This window comes from Sorex fumeus, unplaced genomic scaffold (genome assembly GCF_029834395.1).
Source record: "Sorex fumeus unplaced genomic scaffold, SorFum_2.1 ptg000007l, whole genome shotgun sequence".
In the NCBI taxonomy this organism is placed as follows: domain Eukaryota; kingdom Metazoa; phylum Chordata; class Mammalia; order Eulipotyphla; family Soricidae; genus Sorex; species Sorex fumeus.
This window is the reverse complement of record NW_026606064.1, coordinates 37,354,039-37,380,168: the sequence shown is the minus strand read 5'-3', so window position 1 is coordinate 37,380,168 and position 26,130 is coordinate 37,354,039. Positions and strand designations below refer to the sequence as shown.

At 43.3% G+C, this 26,130-nt stretch overlaps 1 protein-coding gene across 1 annotated transcript; it reads left to right on the top strand.

Moving 5' to 3' along the window:
• Positions 1 to 1,137: 1,137 nt before the first annotated feature.
• On the top strand, positions 1,138 to 25,770 carry LOC130041103 (L-lactate dehydrogenase C chain-like). Its single transcript, XM_056133126.1, has 8 exons — positions 1,138 to 1,155; positions 1,438 to 1,572; positions 7,311 to 7,428; positions 8,170 to 8,343; positions 11,990 to 12,163; positions 13,305 to 13,422; positions 15,863 to 15,986; positions 25,606 to 25,770. Exons 2-8 carry the CDS (start codon positions 1,447 to 1,449, stop codon positions 25,768 to 25,770), a joined length of 999 nt encoding a protein of 332 aa, XP_055989101.1. The 5' UTR covers positions 1,138 to 1,155; positions 1,438 to 1,446.
• Positions 25,771 to 26,130: the final 360 nt, after the last annotated feature.

The following is a 26,130-nucleotide window of genomic DNA, read 5'->3' as shown; positions in this document are numbered from 1 at the left end:
GAAATTCTGGGGCTGGAGAGATAATAAAGCGGGTAGGGCGATTGCCTTGCAAAGCAGTCAACCTGGGTCCAATTCCTAGCACCCCCATGTAGTCAACCAACTCTGCCTGAATGCAGAGCTGGTGAGGTTACCCCTCTTCCCCCAAGAAAAGCACCTCTGACGTGACCAGGATATTTCCGATACCACTAAGTAGTACTGTCCCAGATGCCTTCAGTCAGAAGAACCCAGTTATGGGTTCAAGTCACAAGTCCCGCTGCGGTACTTTTCCAACTGGTTGCCCATCTTAGATTAAGCTGCAGATTAAGCTGCAACCAATATGCTTCAACCAGCTGGACGCTGCTTTCTCTTTTCTTCTTTTCTGGGCCACACCCAGCGGCACTCAGAGCTTCCTGGCTTTGCACTCAGCATCACTCCTGCTGTGCTCGAGAAAACCATAGACGGTGCCAGGGATTGAAACCGGGGTCAGCTGCGTGCATGGCAAGCACCCTGCTGTCTCCCGGGTCGGGGTGTTGTAAAGTGGCTCTACTCTCTTACAAGAGACACCTCTCATGGGCCTCCAGCTGGTCGCCTGTTGGAGTGATAGTGGAATCTCCAAGGTAGCGTGAGCCCTAAAATCTGTTCCAGGTTTAGGGCAACCGAGGATATCCTATCTAGTATGTTCCTCTCAAGCATGTTTTTGTATTTCTTTTCTCCTTGGCTTCACGGCGGTGCTCAGGGCTTACTCCTGGCTCTGCACTCAGGGATCACTCCTGGCGGGGCTCAAGGGACCATATGGGGTTCCAGGGATCCAATCCAGGCCAGCCGCATGCAAGCCCTACCCACTGTACTATCCCTCCAGCACCTCTTGCATACCTTTAAGGTCCACCACGACTGGTCAAGGATGTGACTATGCTCCACCTCCCAGGCTGGGATGACATCAGGGCCCTGTCCCGCACCTGCGCGCGCGGGTGCAGGGGGCGGAGCTTGTGTGCTGACGTAGGAGGAGAGGGTGATGCGTGGGGTGGGCGTGTCTGCACAGTGTAACCGTCTTGGACTTCGCACCTCAACTGGCATTGCTTTAGTGTGGCGTATGTGATTCCTTTCAAATCTTCCCTGAAGGCCTTCCGCCGTATTTTGGTCTGTCTGGACTGGTTTGAGCCAAAGGAAGAAGAAGTTGTGAGTCTGGTACTGCGGTGAAAACACTGTCTGGGGTCAGAGAGAAATCAAAAGACCTCTAGTCACCCTCTGGGTTAACTACTCTGAGTCCCTCGTTCTTGCTCCCACTCTCCGCACCCCCTTGAATGGGAGCTTGTTTCTTTTGATTCACTCCGGGCTTCTCTTCCACCCAAATGTTCTGCAAGTCAAGAGGCAGTTGCTTGGAAGTTCAGTGTTGTTAGTGTAGCTACCAGTGATTGATAGAGGGAGTTTGATTGCACGAAAGTGTGTTATCCCCGTCAGGTTCTCAGAATGGCATCAGTCAAGGAGCAACTTATAGAGAATGTGTCTCCGGATGAGACTGTTTCTCAGAGGAAGATCACCATTATAGGATCCGGTGCTGTAGGCATGGCCTGTGCTATCTCTGTCTTACTGAAGGTAAGTGGCTGACACTCAAGTACTTTTAGGTTTAGCAGAAATGTTAAGGAGTTCAGCTAATCCCCTGATAGTGAAATATGTATCCTTCTTGTTTTATTTTGACACAATTTCAAACACACTTCGAGTATAACAGTGTTTTTGCTAGACTATTATGTATTCCATTATAATGAGACACACTGGGTTTCTAAAAATAAGGCATTCTTCTGGAAATGACTCAGTACTTTCTGTGTCTTTCTCCACCCCCCCCCCCATTCCCCACACAAAAAGAGAGCCAAACTGCAAAATTACATCAGAAAATAATCCTATGCAGCATTATCAGAAGCCAGTTGACTGTCTCATGAAACACACATTGGCCTGTCACCCGAGGACGACTGATCAATCCAAATATTGGTCAGGGGTCCCTCATGAAAATTATTATTATTATTATTTTGAGATATATCCGTTGATGCTCAAGACGTAACTCCTGGTTCTACACTCAAAAATCATTCCTGGAAAGACTCAAGGAACCATATGGGATGTCAGGAATCAAACCTGGGTTATCCATTTGCAAGGCAAGTGCCTTACCTGTTGTGCGATCTCTCTGGTCCCAAATCATTATTTTTAAAGTAGTTTATTTAAAAGACATTCACTTAAAGAAATGAGGGGAGAGAAAGAAACATGGTTTCCCCAGAGTTGAGAGAAGGTTATATGCAATTTCTTCAAATTATCTTGGCCTTGGGAGCTGAGGGATAGTACAGTGGAAGGATGTTTGCCTTGCATGTGGCAAACCTGGATCCCTGGCATCCCATATGGTCCCCCTGGCAATACCAGGAGTAGTTACTGAGTGTAGAGCCAGGAGTACCCCTGAGCACTGCTGGGTGTGACCAAAATATCCAAAAATAAAAAAGAGAAGATGGTCTTCTCCAGATGGGAAAATGCTTCTCAAAGAGGTTCTTGACTAATAGACCAAACATATGGTTTAATTCTGGGGTTGGAGAATGTGATGCTGCTCATGCCATGTGGTGTCTGGGACCTCCAAAATCACATTTCGGGGTGGTCCAGGGCCTCCAGCCCTAAACTTAAGGGTGCTGTGGGAACCTGTGTTACCAGGACATGCACTAGAGTGGGGTATATGCTTATGCCCTAAGCCTTATAGCCATGCAACTGCTGTTTTGAAGGTTGATGCCCCAAATCCAGTGGTCTTAGTGGAACTGGGAGAAAGCAGTTAGAGTTGTAACCACACTTTACCAAAGTGGAGAGTATCCACATCTTACCAAACCCAGGAGTCAATATTATGCAAATTACAGATCAAGCAGTGGGATGAAAGCTGACCAGGGGTTGATCCCTAAATCCCTGAGTACTGTCAGGAGTATTTCCTGATTGCAGAGCCACAAGTAAGTCCTGAGCATCTCCAGGTGTCTTCCCACCCCCCAAAAAATATAATTATTTTGAAGAAATTATCAAGATATCAAAATGTACTCTAACACAAAATAAAACATTAATGAATTAAGAATAAAATTCAGGAATAGAAGAAATTATTTACCAAAGAGGCTGAAAGTATTGAAAAAAAAAAATTCAGATAGCCCAGGGAAATAACTTACTGGGCTCAAACTCACGCATTGCATGCAGGCACCTTGGGTTTGTTTCTTAGCACATGATACCCTGAGCACTGCTGAAAGTAACCTTCCCATTCCGAACTGGGAGAAGCCCCCAGCTGCCCATGGCATTATTGAGTGTGACCCCAAAACATATCAAGCAGACAAAAATATTCAGTTTCTGAATATGAGTAAAAGCATAAAAATGAAAACTTCTGTGGAAGGCATAGTACTAGCAGGTTCAGTGGGGAAAAAATCAGTGAAACTGAAGATAAGATTCCATTATGAATCATATGGCATAGAAGAAAGAAATAAGATTTAGGAAAAATGAAGAAGACTGCTGAAAATCATCAGATTCCATCAAAAAAGGAAACTTAAAGAAAATGGGTACATTGGGGCCTGACATATAGTACAATGAATACTGTGGGTTGAGTGCTTACCGTCCATGCAGCTGACCTAGGTGTGATCCCTGGCACCCCATAGGATTCCCCTGAGCACCACTAGGAATAATTCCTGAGTACCCACCCAGGCATAAACCCTGAGCACTGCCAGATGTGGCCCAAAAACAAAGAATGAGTAAGAATTTCTCAAACCTAAAGAGAGAACCAACCAAAGCTTCCTGGAGTCTGCTAGAACACCCAAATTTCTGAATTTGTTTTGTTTTTGTGCCATACTGGCTGTTTTTTAAATTTTTCATTAAATTCAATAAACTTTGGGATTTAAAAAGTTGTTCATTATACAGTTGTTTCGTGCATTAGTGTTCCAGTACCACCAGTGTGACCTTCCCTCCACAAATATCCCGTTTACCTCCCAGTTCCAACCTGTTCCCTTTGTCACATAACAAATTTATTTTATAGTGCTTATTTATGATATGCCAAAAACAGTTACAGGTCTCACAATGGAGATGTTACTGGTGCCCACTCGAGCAAATAGATGAACAACGGGAGGACAGTGCTTATTCCAAAAACACCTTAAGAACTGGCAAATAGAATGATCAGAAAAAAAATCAGCAAGAGCCAGCTAGTGATTACTATATGATTTTGACCAATGTAAATAACAAAATTAAAACCATTTAATACGATATAATAAAATACAGTCTCATTTACATATATACATTTTAAACTCTAGAATATAAAGTATGTTACACTAAATTTTATTTTATACTTGAATCTCATTATGGTAATAATCATGTCTAAACTGTCATTAAAATCTTTAAAGCAATTTTGTGTTAATATATTTTGGACTTTACATGGAATGGGTAAAGCCTACATATATAATTTTTCTTCTTACACTTTATATACACTGTGGTTTACAAAGTTGTTCATGATGGTTTGCTACAGGATGGTTTGTTACAGGCATTCAATATTCCAACACCAATTCCACCACCATTACACCTTCCCTCCACCACTGTCTCCAATTTTCCTAACTACCCCTTAAGCCTGCCCTCATAGAAGGCCTTCAGTAATTTATTTTATCTTGCTTGTTAACAATAATTTATTAACAGGATGATCACACAATTTTTTCTTAGAAGAAAATTAGTGAAAATTGTTATATCTCAGCATGGAACCATTTAATCCTTGTCTAAGAATTACCAAGATGATGTTACAGGTAAAGCCTTCTATGCTTGTTCTGTTAATCCAGATTGGTTGCCTTCGATGTTACATCCCATCCAATCTGGTATGCTACTACTGGCTTATCAGTGTTGTAGAGTTTAAGATGTCACTCTAGGAGTTCGGATTTTTTTAACAGGGTGATAGAGCGTTAGTTAAAGTTTTGACTGGGTGGTGGCTTTAGGGTATGTGCATGACTGCTGGGGCTTCCAGAAGTACAGGTAGGTGGTGGGAGATAGCCCATCCTGACTCTCTGAAAGCCTGAAGATTTCAGTCACAAAACCCACATACCTGAATTTTTCGGCAGATTAATTTCTGGGGAAGGCTTGGTCCCAAGGTGGTGGAGTTCAGCCAGGAGCATGGCAGCAATTTTGGAGTGTGGGAGCAATTGGCTACTGGGACTTTGTTTGAGCAACCAGTCCAGAGCTTGCCCCACACCAGGGTGCCCCGGACGACTCAGCCATGCACAGGTGTTCAGAAAAAAAAAATCTTCTGTGACTTGTAGATCTCTTTTGAGATTTACTTATGGGTCTCTGGATCATGGCTGGTGGATGAACTTACCATGCAATGAATGTGATTCACCTGCATGATTCCACACTTGACTGTGTTTAGGGCTTATTCTTGGCAGGGCTCGTTGGGGGAGCTACAGGGTGCTGAGGATGCAGCCAATTGACCGCATGTAAGGCAACTACTATACCTATTGTACTATTTCCCTGGCCCTCTAAATAAAATTTTAAGCATTTTAAACTTGGAAACAAGGTTCTGCAGGCTCTTTATTTTGAGTTGTGTTTGTGAAATGATTTGCAGAGTTGTTAATTCTTTGAAGGAAAAAAAAAACTTTCAGGGATTACTTGAATTCTGACCATCAAGACTAACAAAGGAAAGATTCCCTTGATAAGAGAATTGTCTGGTAACCTGTTGAGAAAGGAGATGAGACAGGTTACAAATACTTTAAAGCATGTCGGCTATTGTTGTCACTCAGCTCCAAAGCCAACTTTATACGTTGTGCTTTATGATGTTTGTGCTCACCCTGAAAAATCTCTTCCTTTACCATTTGTCATCTTGTTAGGTTTTATCAATAGTGAATACTAGAAGGATTTGGGAAAAGTGACCTCCTTTCTGTTTGCTACTTGTATCACTCTCATTCAGCAAAGGATTACCCTTTGCCCCACAAAGTGCAGTTGTTTCTAACAAGGACTGAGGATGTGGTGCTACTTGGGCCCTATGGGGCTGGAGATTAACCAGGTCACCACTTTGGTCTCCCAGGTTGTCCAGAACAGAACTGCACCCTGTGAAACGTGGGCAAATGTGTGGTACTAGGGTTCAGATCAGGTTAGACTGCGTGCAAGATATGTGCCTTAACCCGTGTACTAACTCTCCAGCTTCTGTAGCAATTTATCTATTAAAAATAATACCATTATGGGGGGCAGGAATGATAGTGCAGTGGGTAGGGCATTTGCCTTGCACACTGTTGGCCCGGGTTCGATCCTCGGTATCTCATATGGTCCCCTGAACACCGGCAGGAGTAATTCCTGAGTGCAGAGCCAGGAGTAACCCCTGAATATCACTGGGTGTGACCCAAAAAGCAAAAACCAAACAACAACAATAAAAACAAACAAAAAAACAAAAAGCACCCCCAAAATAAAACATTCTGTACAAGAGATAATTCCAGGGTTAAGACGTTTTCCTTCCATGTGACTGATTCTAGTTTGATTCCCTGCACCACATATCGTCCCCTGAGAACTTCCAGAAGGGATTCCTGAGCTCAGAAACAGGAGTAAGCACACACTTCTGTGTGTGTCCCCCAAAATATATAGGCTTGGAACTACATCTAAGTATATATGATACCCACTACACACACACATACATAAATACACACATACATATATATACACATCTATATATAACATATAATATATATATATATCTTCCTAACCCAAAGAGTAGAGGGATTTAGCATGTGGCAGGTTTGTTTTCCAGCATCACATTATCCCTAAGCATCTCTGATTGTAGTCCTGAGGGCCCCAAGCACTCCTAGGTGTGGCCCTGGAGACTTCTGAGCACTGTCCTGAGTATTCCCCAGCTCTGAGAGCAGCATTGAACTCTCAGCCAGTTGGCCAGGTTGGTTGACTCACCAGGAGTGGCCCCTGAATCCACTGAGCACTGCTTGGGGAACTTTCTTCTCGAAAAACCAACACTCCCTTGATTAGAAAGTAGCACTGTAGCACTGTCCTCCCGTTGTTTATGGATTTGCTCGAGCGGGCACCAGTAACATCTCCATTGTGAGACTTGTTGTTACTGTTTTTGGCATATCAAATACACCATGGGGAGCTTGCCAGGCTCTGACATGCACGTGGGATACTCTCAGTAGCTTGCCAGGCTCCCTGAGAGGGACAGAGGAATCGAACCTGGGTTGGCTGCTTGCAAGACAAACGCCCTACCCACAGTGCTATTGCTCCAGCTCCTGATTAGAAAGTCATCACGGAAAAAATTCTTTTCCTTTTCCTGAAAGCTCAGGCCCATTTTCTGGAATCGGTGCTTTGATGTATTGTAGGACTTGACGGATGAACTTGCCCTTATTGATGTCGTGGAGGAAAAGTTGAAGGGGGAAACAATGGATCTGCAGCATGGAAGCCTTTTCCTTAATACTCGGAAGATAATCTCTGGAAAAGGTCAGTCTGTCTCTATTTTATAATTATAATTGTTGGAGCTAAAAAAATTAATGAGTTTTACTGAACCATTATCTACACATATGTAAAATGTGCCTTCATTAGGACATGTGCTCTATTTCGTTATTTAATGTGGGTGCTGGGGATTGAGCCCAGGGTCTCACCCGTTGAGTTCTCCCTTTGCCCCTAGAAAATATGGGTATAGTCCTGGAGGTGTCTCAACCCTACCTGGTGGCCCTGCCGGTCCCCAGGGCCATAGGTCCTGAGCAGCACTGCATTAAAAAAAAAATTTTATTTATTTATTTTTGCTTTTTGGGTCACACCTAGCGATGCACAGGGGTTACTCCTGGCTCTGCACTCAGGAATTACTCCTGGCAGTGTTCAGGGGACCATATGGGATGCTGGGAATTGAACCCGGGTTGGCAGCACGCAAGGCAAATGCCCTACCCCCTGTGCTGTCGCTCTAACCCCGCAGCACTGCATTGTGGGCTGCTGTTGCTCCAGCCCCGCAGGACTGCATTGTGGGCTCCCTGAGCATCATTTGGGAGGTTCCCTCCCTGGTGAAAAAAAAAAACAATTCTGTCATGCATGTCTAAAGATACAGTCTTGGTGCATAGAGGCCTCGAGAATGAGAACTAAACCTTGGCAATGCAAGGCAGGCATCCTAGCCCCTCTCCTTAAAGAATTAAGGCACGTCATGGAAATCTTGGTCCCAATAGTGTTTTTTTTACTTTTATTTTTCAGATTATGCTTTATCTGCGAACTCCAAACTAGTTATTGTGACAGCAGGAGCAAGGCAGCAGGAAGGAGAAACTCGCCTTTCTCTGGTCCAGCGTAATGTGAATATCATGAAATCCATCATTCCCTCCGTTGTCCAGCACAGTCCTCAGTGTAATATTCTTGTTGTTTCAAATCCAGGTGAGCATTTCCTCCTTCCTTTAACCTCTGTTCAAAAGACCTCTCTATAACATTCCTATTAAAAACCTTACTGAGGTAACACCTAGGTGCACTGGATGAACAGTTGTGTGGATTGAGTTTGTATTCCCTGATGATCAATGATATTGAATAGCTTCTTATGTGTCTGTTTATCTTTTTGGGGGAAGAAATGTTAATTCAGTTCCTCTGCCATTTATTTATTTTTGGTGGTGCTGGGGCTCAAACCCAAGGCCTGGATACATTCTGCCAATATGACCTACATCCACTATATGCCTTTTGCCCATTATCATTAATTTTTTGCCATTGAATTATATGACTTTGTTCAATATTTTGTGTCTATTCAGTTTGATAATATTTATTTGGCCTTTGAGGGCACACCTGGTGATGCTCAAAGGTTACTCCTGGCTTTGCACTGAGAAATTACTACTGGAAGTGCTCAGAGGACTATACGGGATACCAGGGACCGAACCTGCATTGGCTATCTGCAAGGCAAATGCCCTTTCCTGCTATGCTATGGCTCCAGCCTCAATTTGCTGATATTTAGTTGACAATTGTTAGTTTGTTTTTGACCCACACCCAACTGCGCTCAGGGCTTCTGGCTCTGCACTAAGGAATTACTTCTGGCTCTGCTCAGAGGACCATCTGGGATGCTGTGGATGGAACACGGGTCAATCAAACATCCCCTGCCAGCCAAGAGAGTCTCCTCTGTGTGTGGCCATTATGTAGACAGATGACCTATGTCTGGTCTCTGGAGTTAGTGGAATAATGAATCTAGGGCTCTGCTTCAGAGGTTTTGTCTGTGGACTGGATGAATGCTCTCTGCTATTTGGGCTGTGTCTCCAGGACTCCCTGCACAGTGCTGAGTGTTTGCTTATCTTGCCTCCATCCCTGTCTTATGGGAAAGGCATAATCTTTGACCATGGAGTATGATGTTTCCTGTGAATTTTCTTGCACAGTAGTGAAGAGTACTTTTTTTAATCACTGTGAGATACAGTTACAAAGCTTTTATGTTTGAATTTCAGTCATACGATGATCCCTCCACCAGTATACATTTCCAACACCAATCTTCCCAATATCACCCCCATCACATCCCTCCCCCTGCCTCTATGGCAGACAATTTCCCTCGTACTCTCTCTCTACTTTGGGGCATTATGGTTTGCGACACAGATACTGAGAGGCCATCATGTTAGGTCCTTTATATGAAGAGTTGTTTTTATTTATTTATTTATTTTAATTTATGTATTTATTTTGCTTTTGGGGCCACACCTGGTAACGCACAGGGGTTACTCCTGGCTCTGCACTCAGGAATTACTCCTGGCAGTGCTCAGGGGACCATATGGAATGCTGGGAATTGAACCTGGGTCGGCTGCATGCAAGGCAAACACCCTACTCGTCGTGCTATTGCTCCAGCCCCTGTTTTAAAATCATGAATAGATTTTGAATTTTTTTCAATTTCCTCCCTGCATCTATTGATTTCTTTATTGTTATATAATATCTTTGTCTTTAGTAATAAGTTTTGAGTTAGTCTAACTTTCCATTATGAAAAAACACAGGTGCTAAATTTGCCATGTTAGCCATTTGAATTCTGTAATTCGTTGGTGTTAAGAACATTGTATTTGGGGGCTAGAGCATTAGTACGGTGGGTAGAGATAGCATAGATAGTACATTTTCCTTGCATGTGACCAAGCTGAGTTTGATTCCTGGCATCCCACATGCTCCCCTGAGCACCGCCAGAAGTGATTCCTGAGTGAAAAGCCAGGAATAAGCCCTGTGTGCCCCGGGTGTGCCTCAAAAAAAAAATATAAATAGTGTTTTATTTATGCACTGCTACTAGACTGTAGTGCCCAAACTTTTCCATTAGCCTAAATGAAAAAACTCTCACTTGATTATTTTATTGTTGTTTGTTTTAGGGCCACACCCGACAGCACTCAGAGGTTACTCCTGGCTCTGTGCTCAGGGATCACACCTGGTGGGGCTCGGGGGACTATATGGGGTGCTAAGGATTAAACCATTTTGTCTGCATGAAAGGCAAGCCCTCTACCCTCTGTTCTATTGCTTTGGCCGCATCTACTTGACCTTTTTTTTCCTTTTGGGTCACACCCAGCGATGCTCAGGGGTTGTTCCTGGCTCTGCACTCAGGAATTACTCCTGGCAGTGCTTGGGGGACCATATGGGATACTGGAATGGAACCTGGCTCAGCTGTGTGCAAGGTAAACTTCCTACCCGCTGTACTATAACTCCAGCCCCATCTGTCTGCTTGACTTTTTATAAAAAGATTTTGGAAAATCTTTTCTTTGTTACATGGCACAAAAGTCTTTGTTCTATTTTATTAGTGATCAGATAATGATTAGACAACTTTTTAAAATATCTATAACCAAAAAGTATTTCTCAGAGAGGCAAAAAGGTATAGTCGAAGTGACATCTGCAATTGTTTGTTCATTGCAGCACTCTTTACAATAGCCAGAATCTGGAAAAAACCTGGGTGCCCAAGAGCAGATGACTGGTTATAGAAACTTTGGTACATTTACACAATGGAGTACTATGGAGCTGTTAGAAAAGATGAAGTTATGAAATTTACATACAAGTGGTACTACATGGAAAGTATCATGTTAAGCGAAATGAGCCAGAAAGAGCGGGATAGACACAGAAAGATTGCATTCATCTGGGGAACATAAAGCAACAAAAAGGGAGACTAACACCCAGGAATGGTTGAGATTAGTACCAGGAATTTTGCTCCATGACTGGAAGGCCAGCCACATGTGCTAGGTGAAAAGGAAGCTCAGATAGAGAAGAGAGCACCAAATAAAGGGTGTTGTGAGGACCCTCCCAGGGTGGGAGAAGCATGCTAAAAGTAGTCTATAGACCAAACATGATTGCCACTCAATGCCTCTCTTGCAAAACACAGTACCCAAAAGAAGAGAGAGAGAACAAGGGGTAATACCCTGCCACAGAGGCAGGATGGGACAGGGGGGGGGATGTGGAGGGGGGCATGCTGGGACCCGTGGTGATGGATGACGGGCACTGGTGGAGGGATGGGCACTTGATCATGGTATAACTGAAACCCAAGCACAAAATTTGTAAGTCTAAAACTGTACCTCATGGTGTTTCACTAATAAAAAAAGAAAAAAAAGTATTTTTCAGTCTTGAGGGTGTCCTATGTGCTATTGTGACAGTCACCCTCAGCATTCAACCAGGAATTTTGTATCTTTACCTTTACTTCCTGCTTCCACAGAGTCTCAGTGTCAGATCGAGCAAAACTTCACAGTTGTCTCATGTTTTTCCTGAGCATGTACAGATCTGCACACAGTTTTGGGTATACTCTACATGTGAACTTTTTAGTAGGACAGCTTAGATGAGGCTGTAATGAGGATGGAGTGCTGCAAGCTAGACTATCACAGCGAGGCCGAATTATCTTTGTTATCTCAAAGGAAGATTTTTGGTTTTGATGTTTAAAAATTCTGAAGGTGGATAATTTAATTTATTAAGTCTGCTTCTTTGTTGGTTTGATTTACTCTGAACTCTGAAGTGTTCTGTATTTGTTTCTAAGATTATCTATCTATCCAAAAATAATAAATTATAAAAGAAGTGACTATGAGTCTTTTTTCTAACAAGAAGTTATTCTTCATAGTGGATGTTTTGACATATGTGGTCTGGAAAATTAGTGGACTTCCTGTGGCTCGTGTAATTGGAAGTGGTTGTAATCTAGACTCTGCCCGCTTCCGTTACCTTATTGGAGAGAAGTTGGGCATCCATCCGACCAGCTGCCATGGTTGGGTTCTTGGAGAACATGGTGATTCCAGTGGTAAGTATAGATACAATATCACTATGTAAACATACTTCTTATATCTATTTGTAATAATTTTATTTTTTTCAATTAAAATAATTTTTGTCCTTGGGCCACACCCCAAAATGTTCAGGGTTTACTCCTGGCTATGCACTCAGGAATTATTCCCAGCAGTGCTTAGGGTACCATATGGGATGCTGCAAATTGAACCCTGTGTGCAAGGCAAATGCCATACTCACTGTACTATTGTTCCAGCCATGTACTGATGTTGATTTCTTTTTTTTTTCTTCTTGGGTCACACCCACTGATGCACAGAGGTTACTCCTGGCTCTGCACTCAGGAATTACTCCTGGCGGTGCTCAGGGGACCATATGGGATGCTGGGAATCAAACCTGGGTTGGCTGCGCCCTACCCGCTGTGCTATCACCCCAGCCCCTGAGTTTCTTTAAAGTCTGGCTTTTCTTTTAAATACCAGTGGCCTCCGCATACATATAAATAAATTACACTATATATTTTCAACATTTTATGATTTTATTTCCCATGTTAACATCTCCGCACCCCCCCCCCCCGCCCCTACCCAGACCCACACACACCGTTTGAACCTTTCTTTCTGTATTTTTTTTCTTTTTGGGTCATTCCCAGCGATGCTCAGGAGTTACTCCTCGCTCTGCACTCAGTAATCACTCCTGGCGGTGCTCGGGGGACCATCTGGGATGCTGGGAATCGAATCCGGGTTGCCCGTGTGCAAGGCAAACTCCCTACCCGCTGCGCTATCGCTCCAGCCCCTGAACCTTTCTTTCATATATGGTGTAAAGTATAGCCCAAATTTGTATAAAAATTCACTAAAAACAACTAATGTACATAGGGAAGAATTTATTATGATATATGTAAATGTGGGGGTATGTTTGGACCACTCCCAGAGGTGCTCAGGGCTTACTCCAAGCTCTGCTCATGGATCACTCCTGGTGGTGCTCAGAGGACTATGTGTGGGTGCCTGGAATTGACCCAAGTTGGCCTTATGCAGGGCCAGATCCCTCCCCTCTGTACTATTTATTTGGCCCCCTGATAAATATTTTTTAATTGAGCTAACATTGGCTTTAAAAAAAACCCCTCTTGGTTTTGGGAGTCTAGTTTCTCATCATCAGGTATTTTATTTCAGTGCCCATATGGAGTGGCGTGAATATTGCTGGTGTTCCTCTCAAGGTTCTGAACCCCCAACTGGGAACTGATTCAGATAAGGAGAAATGGAAACACATCCATAAACAAGTTGTTCAAAGGTAATAAATTTTTTTTTAAATGGAAAGTGGTTGGAGCAGTAGTACAGGAGGTGGGGTGCTTGCTTTGCATGTAGATGATCTGGATTTGATCCCTGGCAGCCCATGCGGTCCCCTTAGCACCAACAGGAGTATTTCCTGAGTGCTAAGTCAAGACTAACCCATGAGCATCACCAAAAATTTGGGGTCACTCCCAGGTAAGCTCAAGTGCTCAAGATCTGAGATAAGTAAGGCCAGGACCTCCCTTGTCCTCATTCAATATTTTGTTTCCATGTTTCTGGAGGACCACATCCAGTGGTTCTCAGGCCTTATTCCTGGCGCTGTTCTCAGAGATCAGTCCTGGCTCAGGGGACCACAAGTGGTGCTGAAGATCCCAACCTGCTGTATTATCTCTTCTTCTCACTCATTCATTTCTTTTTGTCATATATATGACATTTTTAAAAATGGGGTATTTAACAGCTTACTCTTAAACTGGAGAACCTAGAAGAAATAGTCAGATTCCTGTCACTGTCACTGTCCTCCCGTTGTTCATTGATTTGCTCGAGCGGGCCCTGTAACATTGTGAGACTTGTTGTTATTGTATTTGGCATATTGAATACGTCACAGGTAGCTTGCCAGGCTTTGCTGTGCGGGCGAGATACTCTCGGTAGCTTGTTGGGTTCTCCAAGAGGGGCGGAGGAATCGAACTCGGGTTGGCTGGGTAGGCCGTGTGCAAGACAAACACCTTACCCGCTGTGCTATCGCTCCTAGCACCATATAATCTCCCAAAACAGAATGAGGAGGAAAGAGAAAGCCTTAACAGGACAATTACAAGCAAGGAAATTGAAACAGTAGTTAAGAATCTCCCTAAGAGGGGCTGGAGCAATAGTATAGCAGGTAGGGCATTTGCCTTGTACGTGGCCAACCTGGGTTCAATTCCCAGCATCCCATATGGTCCCCTGAGCACCGCCAGGACTTATTCTTGAGTGCAACGCCAGGAGTAACCCCTATGTATTACTGGGTGTGACCCAAAAAGCAAAAAAAATAAATAAATAAAATAAAGGAATCTCCCCAAGAAATTTTTCAGTGCTGGGGATTGGACTCAGAGCTTAATGCATGTCAGGCTTGTATTCTATAACAAAGTCACATCCCAGCCCAAATAATTAATTTTTTTTAGTTTTAAATTTTTATTTTCATGAAGTTGTTCACAATAATTGTTTCCATTCAATATTTCAGCACCAATCCCACCACCATTACACTTTCTCACTACCATTATTTCAAATTTTCCTACCACCACTCAAGCCTGCCCCATAGGCAGATGCTAAATAACTTAGTTTGTATTGCTTGTTATGAATAGTATAAGATGTCACGTGGAAAGCATCCATGCACTTCTGGAATTCTAAAATTTTTAAATATTGGGGGTTTGGAGGCATCTCTGCAACGTGCTCCTCTCTTCCAAGATTCATTTGTCCTGGAAACAATTACTAGTGTGTTCATTAAGGGATAAATTGGACGTATAAATTTTCTTACAGTATTTCAATGAATTGTAATATGTAAGTAAAAATGAATAGTAGCTATTCATAAATATTAATGCACATTGCAACCTTAATTCTCTTATCTTTCTTTACAAATGGTAATAGTTTGGGGCAGGGACCTGGTTAAAGTGGTAGGTCACATGCCTTGCATGTACGCGGTCATGTGTTTAGTCCCTGTCACTGCATCGCCTCCATGCATGGCATAGTCCCTGAGGACTGCCAGGTGTAGCTCTGGTGTCTCCTTAAACATCACAAGCTATTGTCTGAAGACACACAAAAATTAGTAATGACTTTGAGATTGTTCATTCTCATTTAACTGGCAAGTTCAAATTATAAGAAAATTATAGCAGTGTTTTGTTTTGTTTTTTTTTCACTTTTTGGGTCACACCTGGCAATGCACAGGGCCTACTCCTGGCTCTGCACTCAGGAATTACTCCTGGTGGTGCTCAGGGGACCATATGGGATGCTGGGAATCGAACTCGGGTCGGCCGTATGCAAGACAAACGCCCTACCCGCTGTGCTATCACTCCAGCCCCTATAGGAATGTTTTTAAAAATAATTTTTTAAGTATCAGAAAAATGATTCATTTGTCCTAAATAATTATTTTTATAAGGAATTTATAAATATTTCCCAGAACAGGGGCTGGAGCAATAGCACGGCAGATAGGGCGTTTGCCTTACACACGGCCAACCTGGGGTTCGATTCCTGGCACCCCATTATGGTCCTTGAGCACCGCCAGGAGTAATTCCTGAATGCCAGGAGTAACCCCTGTGCATCACCCGGTGTGACCCGAAAAGCCAAAAAAATAATAATTCCTAGAACAAATCACTGAGAAATTTTTAATAGAGCAGCATTGATGTATAGGTTAAATGAATGCTTTTCCGATTCAGCATTTGATGAATTTGATTTTCCTATTTTCAACTCTATAGTGCCTATGAGGTCATCAAACTGAAGGGGTACACCTCGTGGGCCATTGGACTGTCTGTGGCAGATATGTCAGCAACAATTTTAAAAAATCTTAGGAGAGTACACCCTGTTTCCACTATAATTAAGGTAGGCTTGAGCTAAATCTTGGTTTATTGTTCATGAGTGTTTGTTCAGTCCCCCAACTTTGTACCCAGTGTTTGAGGACGTAACGGTGACCCAGTAAAACAGACTGTGATGTCATGGGGTTTAATGAGAGACATGATAGTAATAAAGTCATTATCCAAGTAAATATGTAATGACAGTGTGCCAAGTGCTAGGAAGAATCTATGGAGTGCTCAGAGTACAATAAAATGGGCAGGAGGCTGCTCTGGGTGGGGTCAGGGGGTGGGGGGACATTGACGGTGTGCTTAGGGAAGACACTGCAAAAGTGAAAGGAATCACAAGGAGGAATAAGTTTGGGATTCTGGAGAAACAGGGGGACCACATGGCCAGTGGGTATTTGAGGCAAGCCAAGAGCACATGAGATGCTGGAAGACGCGACTCTGGGAAGAGAAAGGCCAGGTCTTAGGAGGAAGAGCACTGCCCACTGTGGAGAGCCAAGGAGGTGGGGAACGTGTGCAACCTCTCATCAGTTCTACTGTCTCTCGTTTTCTTGGCTCATCTCTCACTGTCAGCTTCATTCTCACACGGGCTTTTTTTCCATGGAGCAACAAAGATGTTTTCCAGAAGCTGCAGCCTTCATTATCTGGAAACTGCCTGTACCCCCTGCTCATGTTGATTTAGATGATTCGCCTTTCTGAGGTTGAACGGCCATTGTGAGGGAGAGAGTTTCCAAAAGGAAAAAGTAGGGCCGTTCTGACAAAGGGAAGAAGGACCGTGTGAGATTCCGGACACACAACAGCCATTGCTTACGCATGGTCACTGGGGTCGTGGATTTTAGTTTGCCTAAGGAGAGTATATCCACTGCAAAGACAGGGTGAGTCTTGAGGAATTCCAATGTTTAAAAAAAATCGAATTTATAGTGACTCCACAAAGGTTACTAAGAACTGGTGGCCATAGATTAAAAATTGAAACAAGCAAAATGTGGGATATTGGAAACCAAGAGAACAGAGGATGATCTAGAGATGAAAATGCTCATTTTACACTGATCATAGTTGTGAAGTCATAAAATAAGGATAGGAAAAAGGACTGATAGGGCCAAGTTTCAGAGGTGATGATAAAAAAGAGCTGTCTGACAAAGCAACAGAAAGGAATGAAAGCCTGACTGGAGTACATTAAATTTTCTTTTCTTTTATTTTTTTTTCTTATTTTTGCTTTTGGGTCCACCTAGCGAGGCTCAGAAGTTACTGAGGCTTTGCACTCAGGAATTACTCCTGGTGGTGCTTGGGGGACCATATGGGATGCTGGGAATCAAACCCGGGTGGGCCATGTGCAAGGCAAACCCCTACCCGCTGTACTATCACTCCGGCCCCGAAATTTTCTTAAAGTTGGTGATGGGTGTTTCTTCACTGTAGGGGCTATTCAGTACACTGAGTATTAGCAGCATCCCTAGCCTTTCTTTATCCAGTAGATATCAGTAACATGCTCCACTCCCCAGTTTTTTGACAATGAAACATATCTCTAGATAGTACCAGATAGACAAAAGAGATTAAAATGAACTGCAAATAAATATTTTGAGGCCTTTGACTGTGAAGGTATGATAGAGTAGTAATTGGAGAGGAGAATTAGGGCAAGGCAAGATTTTTTTTAAAAACCTAATATGCTTATGATAGAAAACAAAAAGCGGGGTGGTCCAAAGGTTCCAGGGAAAATACACTCAACTAGGAAAACTCCAAAATCCCTTATGCTCAGATTGCCAAAAAAACAAAAACAAAAAAACAAAGACAGATACAGAGTACCGAAAGCAGCAGGATTAAAATAACAAACAAACCCACAAAAACTTACATATAAAGGAAAACCCATAAGAGTCACAGCACACCAATCAAATGAGACTTTATGAGCCACACGAGAATGGAGGCAAACAAAATAAATACAATGCAATGAACACCTCAACAAGAATACTGTATCTAGGTAGATTATCACTCACATTTGAAGGAACAGTGCAGAGCTCAGGGACAGGCAACAGTTTAGGGAATTCATAGCCTTGAAACCAGTTTTGAAAGAAGTGTTAAAGGAACTTCTTCAAAGGACAGGACAAACTTCTCAGCACGTGGCATTGAGTATGACACTATATCACTAATAGCGTGTATGGTTGTCCTCTACTAGATTAAGAAAGGTGTGTTTCTTCCTAGGTTGTTGAGATTTTATACACTTTTAATGACGAATAAACATCTCATTTATATTGAATGTTCTGTGTCTAATCAGTGTTTTTACATCCATAATTTTGTTTATTTGTCTTTTCGGCCACACCTGGTGGTGCTCAGGGTTTACTCCTGGCTCTGAGTGCAGGGATCACTCCTGGCGGGCTTGGGGGACCATATGTAGGTTGGGGACTGAACTCAGGTCAGCCACATGCAAGGCAAGGCCCTACCCACTGTACTACTGCTTCATTCTAATAGAGACACTCAAGTGTATCTATATAATATGATATTTCATATATTGTTTATATTTAATATTTTTAATATAAAACCAGTATTTCCTTTCTTAGGATAAAGCACTTTGAATAGGCCTATTCAGATTTTCCCCTTTAAATTTCTTAATTCTCTTCACTCTTACTAAATTTTATGTTTGTGAGTTTTACCTATTTTATGTACACTATACAACATATTAGTACAGAATTTTTTAAAAAGTTTTATTTATGGCAGGCAAGACATGATAATTGCTAAAATTAGACCCAAGTACAAAATTAACTTTAATGCAATATAGTTTAGATGCCAGAACTGAAAACTTGTTTATGTAAATGAGAACTAGCATTTATATCATACTATGTTCAATGATTTAAATGTCTTTATTTACATAGGTTAAAATCATATAGCAGTTGATCATCATAAATCGACTTTTATTGATTTACTTTCCTGATTATTCCACTTGCCATTCCTTTAGAAATGACTTCGTTGTCTGCCTGCCAAGGGGACAGACTGGAGAGAAGCCTGGAGATAAATTATGTAGGTCTGTGTATCTGGCACTAGAAGCCTCAGATGGTTTCCCTTTCCTTTGTGAAAAGAGATAAACACATTTACTGAGGCATAGAAAAGTCAGATGTTCGAGAAGATTTGAAATAATATTTGTAGATAGAGAATTTTACAGAAAGAAAAAAACTGAGGAACTGAAGAGATAGTACAAGGTTTGCCTTGCATGCAACCAGCTGGAATTGACCCCTGATGCCACATGTGGTCCCCTGAGCAGTGCCAGGAGTGATCCCTGAACACAGAGTCAGAAGTAGGTCCCCAGGCACCACCAGGTATGGCCCCCAAATCACAGAACCTAAACCAAACAAACAAAAAACTCAAAGACCAAATTACTGTCATGTCGGTGAGTGCTAATTTACAATGTAAGTTAAAGATAACTCTGTTGTGCGGTTTACCCCAGAGATCTGAGCACAGGGATGGAGAAAAAAGCACCCAGTCAATTCATCTGGGTCTGGCATGGAGGTAGGGGAGGGAGGAATGGAGGGGGGGAGGGGGGAGAAGAGGTGGGGGAGGAGAGAGAGGAATGAGTGAAAGGGGCAGGGGGAGTCATAGTACAGTGGGTAGATTGTTTGCTTTGCATGGGTTCGACCTGATTCGATCCCCGGCATCCCATATGTTCCTCCGAGCACCACCAGATGTGATTCCTGAATGCAGAGCCAGGAGTAAGCCCTGAGCGTTGCCAGGAGTGACTCAAAAACTAAAATAATACAATTTAATGATTAATACATGGTTTAAGAATATTTAATAAAGCATTTGAATAGGCAAAGGAGAGCATATGGGTCTGAGAATGAATTATGCAACGTTAGTTGGATATGGAAGAGCCAAGGAGGATTCTTGGGAGTGGGAGAAGATCCTTAAGTGAAGAAATGAGGCTTGAGGAGCTGGAGAAATGGTATAGTGAATAGGACGCTTGCCTTGCATACGACCAACCCAGGCTTAATCCCCAGTCCCCAGAGCACCACCAGGAGTAATTTCTGAGTCTGGGGGTCAGAATAAACCCTGAGCATTGACAGATGTGGCTGAAAAACAAAATGTAAAAGTTGGAAAAGAACAACAAAAAAAAGAAAACAGAAGTGAAATGGTCGGAGCTGTAGTATAGCTGGCAGAGCACTTTCCTTTCACACTGTCAACCTGGGTCCAACCTGTGGCATTTCATATGGTCCCCTGAACAGCACCAGTCATAATTCCTGAGCACAGAGCCAGGAGTTACTCCTGAGCACCACTGGGTGTGTCCCCTGCCCACAAATGAAAAAGAAGTGAAACTGAAAAGGGAATATAGTGATTTATTCATGCAGGCAGTACAGTCACCAAGATTAACAACAGAAATTGGGAAAGACTATAAATCAAGCTTCAAAATATTTTTTTGGGGGGGGAGGAGGTTAGGTCACACCTGGGGGTGTTTGGGACTACTCCCAGGTCTGTGTTTGGGGATTGCTCCCGGCAGTGCTTCGGAGATCAAATCAAGGACACAGAAGACAGCTCAGGAAGATTTGAAATATTTGTGCCTTAACCCCTGTACTAACACCAGGAGTCAAAGTAGTTTGGGGGGGGCCTCCCTAGAGGGGAGCCCAAGAGCCTGGGGGCCAATGCTGGTGATACTTGGCCTGGCGTTATAGGCCAGAGGTTTTGGTGCTCAGATCTAGCAATGTGGTCTTGCTCAGGCCTACTGGTCCTCAGGGGTCCCTAGGATCACACTGGGAGGTACGAGGGGACAGTACAGTGCTGAGGACCCAATTTGGACTCTCATGAATGATGGGGACTAAGAGGCTATCATTGTCCATTGGAAAGCAGAGAAGAGCTGAATAAAATGAGCCTCCAAAAATTAGAAGGGTGGGTTCTAGAGAGTGAAGCAGATTTAATCTCAAGCACCCCAAGTGGTCCTGCTGAGTGCAAAGCCAGGAAGAACCCTAAGCGATTCTGGATGTGGGCTCAAACCAAAACCAAAAAGTAGATGGACTATTTTTTGTTTTTAAGAGATAGTGCAAGGCTTGCCTTGCATGCAAGGCAAGGGGTTCATGATATGGAAGGTGACAATGACATAACTCTTTTGGGTCACAGTGACATGGGGATCACGGGAGCCATTTCCCCTAGAGGGTCCCAAGGACCCCACAGGTCAGTGCACTACAAGAACTTGTATAGAATTGCAGAATGGCTTTGCTGAACAAGCCAGGGGTAAGTTTTTGTTATAGAAACTTTTGTTATAGAAACTTTTGATATTGAGAGCAGAATCACGTGTATATTTTTACCATCTCACTTATTTCTTCTTCTTCTTCCTTTTTTTTCTTTTTAATTTGGCCTTTGGTTTTTTGAGCACAGTTGGCTAGTGCTCAGGACTTACTCCTGGCTCTGTACTCAGGGATCTCTCCTGGTAGACCTCTGGGCACCGTATGGGGTACTGGGGGCTGAACTCAGTTTGGCCACACGCAAGGCAAGTGCCCTGCCCACTCTACTATCTCTCCAGCCTCTGGTTATTTTATTTTTACTACTTCACATTCCCAGAAAAGGTTTGACTACCTTATTTCACTTCTTTTTTTTTCCATTTCTTTTTGGGTCACACAGGGCAATGCACAGAGGTTACTCCTGGCTCTGCACTCAGGAATTACTCCTGGCAGTGCTCAGGGGACCATATGGGATGCTGGGAATAGAACCCAGGTCCCAGGTCGTCTGCGTGCAAGACAAACGCCCTATCCACTGTGCTATCGCTCCAGCCCTAGCTTATTTCACTTTAGCACTGTAGCACTGTCCTCTCATTGTTCATTGATTTGCTCGAGTGGGCACCAGTAACGTCTCCATTGTGAGACTTGTTACTGTTTTTGGCATATCGAATACGCCACGGGAAGCTTGCCAGGCTCTGCCATGCTGGCTGGATACTCTCGGTAGCTTTCTGGGATCTCCGAGAGGGGCAGAGAAATCGAACCCAGGTCAGCCGCGTGCAAGGCAAACGCCCTACCCGCTGTGTTATCACTCCAGCCCATTTCACTTTAATACATAATAAGTATATTTTTGGTCAAAAAACAGGAAATTTTACTTTTGGAAAACAGTATGGATGAGTCTCAAAAAATTAGAAATTGAGCTCCCATTTGACTCAGCAATACCACTCCTGGGAATATATCCCAGAGAGGCAAAAAAGTATGATCAAAGTGACATCTGCACTTGTTTGTTCATTGCAGCACTCTTTACAATACCAGAATCTGGAAAAAACCTGAGTGCCCAAGAACAGATGACTGGTTAAAGAAACTTTGGTACATCTACACAATTATGTATTATGTAGCTATCAGAAAAGATGAAGTCATGAAATTTACATACAAGTGGTACTGCATGGAAAGTATCATACTAAGCGAAATGAGTCAGAAAGATAGGGACAGACATAGAAAGATTGCATTCATCTGGAGAACATAAAGTAACAAAATAGGAGACTCACACCCAAGAATAGCCAAGATAAGTACCAGGAGGTTTACTCCATGGCTTGGAGGCCAGCCACACATGCTAGCTCAGATAGAGAAGGGAGCACCAAATAAAGGGTGTTTGGAGGATCCTCCCGGGATGGGAGAAGCATGCTGAAAGTAGACTATAGACCGAACATGATTGCCACTCAATGCCTCTTTTGCAAACCACAGCACCCAAAAGGAGAGAGAGAACAAAAGGGAATGCCCTGCCACAGAGGCAGGGTGGGATGGGGGTGGGGGGGAATGGAGGGTGGGAGGGATACTGGGATCAGTAATGGTGGGAAATGGGCACTGGTGGAGGGATGGATACTTGATCATTGTATAACTGAAACCCAAGCACAAAAAATTGTAAGTCTGCAACTGTACCTCATGGTGTTTCACTAATAAAAATTTTAAGAAAATAGAAAATTTTCTAAAAATAACCATTTATCTGCTACATGGCCAGGACAGAAGCATGGTAGGACAAACATTAGTGCATCCAAGGCTCATAACGTCAGTGACTCGTGAAGCTTAAAGGGGAGAGAGCAGCCTTCGGTGAGGGGATGGGGCCTTGTTCCCAGTCCACTCAGCAGCTTTCCGATGACATGATAGGGTAGATCTGTATTCTCCAATTCCAGTCTGAGCAGTCTCTTCTAGAAGGGCAACCAGATCCCCAGAATACTGCTAGGGCAGCAGAGGGCCACAGCCTTGGTCTTTGAAGCAGCTCGTGTTTAACGCCCCAAAGGTTACATAGAAGTGGCAGCGGAATCATCCAGGACTGGGAAGGGAGGGGGAGGAAAGTGTAACTGGATCTTGCCCCTCGCCCGGAACAGAATGTAAGGGACTGTGGAGAAGGGGCAGTGGCCTTCTGTGGCCAGACTTAAGAGTGCGGGAGGAGTGAGTGTGGCTTGCAGGAAGCCCGCCTGGGAAGAGGTGTGACTGGTCTTACAGCTCACGAAGTTCAATGTATCACTGTATCACTGTCATTCCCCGTTGTTCATCGATTTGCTCGAGCGGGCGCCAGTAATGTCTTCATTTGCCCCAGTCCTGAGATTTTAGCGGCCTCTCCTTACTGGTCCTTCCCAATGCTGCCATATTGGAAGCTCTTTCAGGGTCAGGGCAATGAAGCCCATTATCGTTACTGTTTTTGGCATATCGAATATGTCACGGGTAGCTTGCCAGGCTCTGCTGTGACTCACAAAGTTCTACAGTACAAAATGGTGACCGAAATCAGGGAGCAGGGCTGAGTAAGGAGGTGGGGACCCAAATTCCTTTGTGGGCAGCTGGAAGAGATCAGGAACAGGAAGTCTACCCGGAGCTGCCAAAGAGGGCCCCAGGAGGGGGAGGAAATGAGCTGAGTAGTCTTGGACTCTGTGCTCTGAGGGCCAGCTCTGCTCCCCACAGCCAAGGGGCCTCCCCCTTTCCTCAACTCTAGCTCCTGAGAGTTGTTTATAATCAAAATTGAAGAAAGATGGGACTTTCTAGAATCTGTACCAGCTAACTATAGACTCAGCTCCCAAGTGTGAGGTAAGAAAAAAGCAGTGACAAAGGCAACCGATCTCAAAAAACAGTATTAGCACACAAGGCCCAACCTGTAACAACATGTTAGTGATCGCTGATACAAGAGCTTAATGTCTCCAGGGTGAGATACAGCAATCTTCACACACTTTCCTCTAAGGAAAGTTTTTTGGATCCTTTTGAGCCGGTTATTCATAACAAGCAATACAAAATGAACTATTTAGGCTCTGCCTTTGGGGCAAGCTTGAGTGGTGGTGGGAAGATTCAAAATAATGGTGATGGGAAGGTATAATGGTGGTGGGAACTGGTGTTGAAATGTTGACTGGAATAAATTATTGTGAACAACTCTATAAAAATAAAAATGCTTTAAAATTTTTTAAAAATAAAGAGCAGTGAGTGGTGGGAGGCAGGAGGTTATGAAGGGTCTACTGGGTTGTCTTATCTTTCAGGGAAGGTGGCGCACAGAGTACCCATCCCTCCACCAGTGCCCATTTTCCACCACCACGGATCCCAGTATCCCTCCTACCCCCCAACCCCCTAATCCCACCCCCACTCTGTGGCAGGGCATTCCCTTTTGTTCTCTCTCTCCTTTTGGGTGCTGTGGTTTGCAAAAGAGGCATTGAGTGGCAATCATGTTCGGTCTATAGTCTACTTTCAGCATACTTCTCCCATCCTGAGAGGATCCTCCAAACACCCTTTATTTGATGCTCCCTTCTCTGTCTGAGCTGCCTTTTCCCCTAGCATGTGTGGCTGGCCTCCAAGCCATGGAGTAAACCTCCTGGTACTTATCTTGGCTATTCTTGGGTGTTAGTCTCCTATTTTGTTACTTTATGTTCTCCAGATGAATGCAATCTTTCTATGTCTGTCCTTATCTTTCTGACTCATTTCGCTTAGCATCATACTTTCCATGTAGTACCACTTGTATGTAAATTTCATGACTTCATCTTCTCTAACAGCTACATAATAGATAATTGTGTAGATGTACCAAAGTTTCATTAACCAGTCCTCTATTCTCGGGCACTCAGGTTTTTTCCAGATTTTGGCTATTATAAACAGTGCTGCAATGAACAAACAAGTGCAGATGTCACTTTGACGATACTTTTTTGCTTCTCTGGGATATATTCCCAGGAGTGGTATTGCTGGGTCAAATGGGACCTCAATTTCTAATTTTTTGAGAATCATCCATACTGTTTTCCAAAAAGGCCGAACCAGTCGGCATTCCCACCAGCAGTGAAGGAGGGTCCCTTTCTCACCACATTCGTGCCAACACCGGTTGCTTTTGTTCTTTTGGATGTGGGCCAGTCTCTGTGGCCCACACACACATCTCTTGAAGTAGTTGCAGCCCAGTTACTTGACTTCAGAGCATCCTCAGATGTAATTAAAGGAATACTGCACAGTCTTCTTTCCCATGGACATTAGGGGTCAAAGAAACAGAACCATTCTCATTCCTGTCCAAGGCCAGTTCTGTTCTTCATGTGATTGAACACAAGTTCCATATGATCACGCCATAAGGATGCTCCTTGGTACTGTTGATGATCACACCCATGCCTTCCTAGTGTGCACTGTATCTCTCCAATAAATTGTTGTGCAATGGCTATACCCTCAACGTACTGAGCAGTCATTCAATTAAATTTATTAAATTAAATTATTAAATTGATTACATTTATTTTTCAGGGTTTATATGGAATAAAAGAAGAGGTCTTTCTCAGTGTCCCTTGTGTCCTGGGTCAAGGTGGCGTCTCAGATATTGTGAAAGTGAAGTTGAATTCTGAGGAGGAGAACCTTTTAAAGAAGAGTGCAGACACCCTTTGGAATGTCCAAAAAGATCTGAGCATTTAAAGCAGATTGTGTAGTTTACATTTTGAAAATGTTTGCATTGATCTCCAAAATAAAAACAGAAACAGAACATTGAAACCTTTGGTAGAATTCTGGTCTCTACAGTTTCCTAGTAAAAGGAAAGGGTGAGGTTTTTCCTGTGTGTACCCCTTATCCTGCTCTAAAGATAGCCGGCATGTGCAGACAGCACTTACACTTTTGATTCACAGTTGTGTAAGCTGTTTACACAACAAGTTATAGTTGTGTAAGAATTGCCTCCAGGTTTATTAGAATATATAAAGTAATGTGCTATAACTATGATTTTCCTCACCAAATAATTCCTTTTAGAGCCATGTCTCTGGTCCTGCACTTTTTCTAATATTG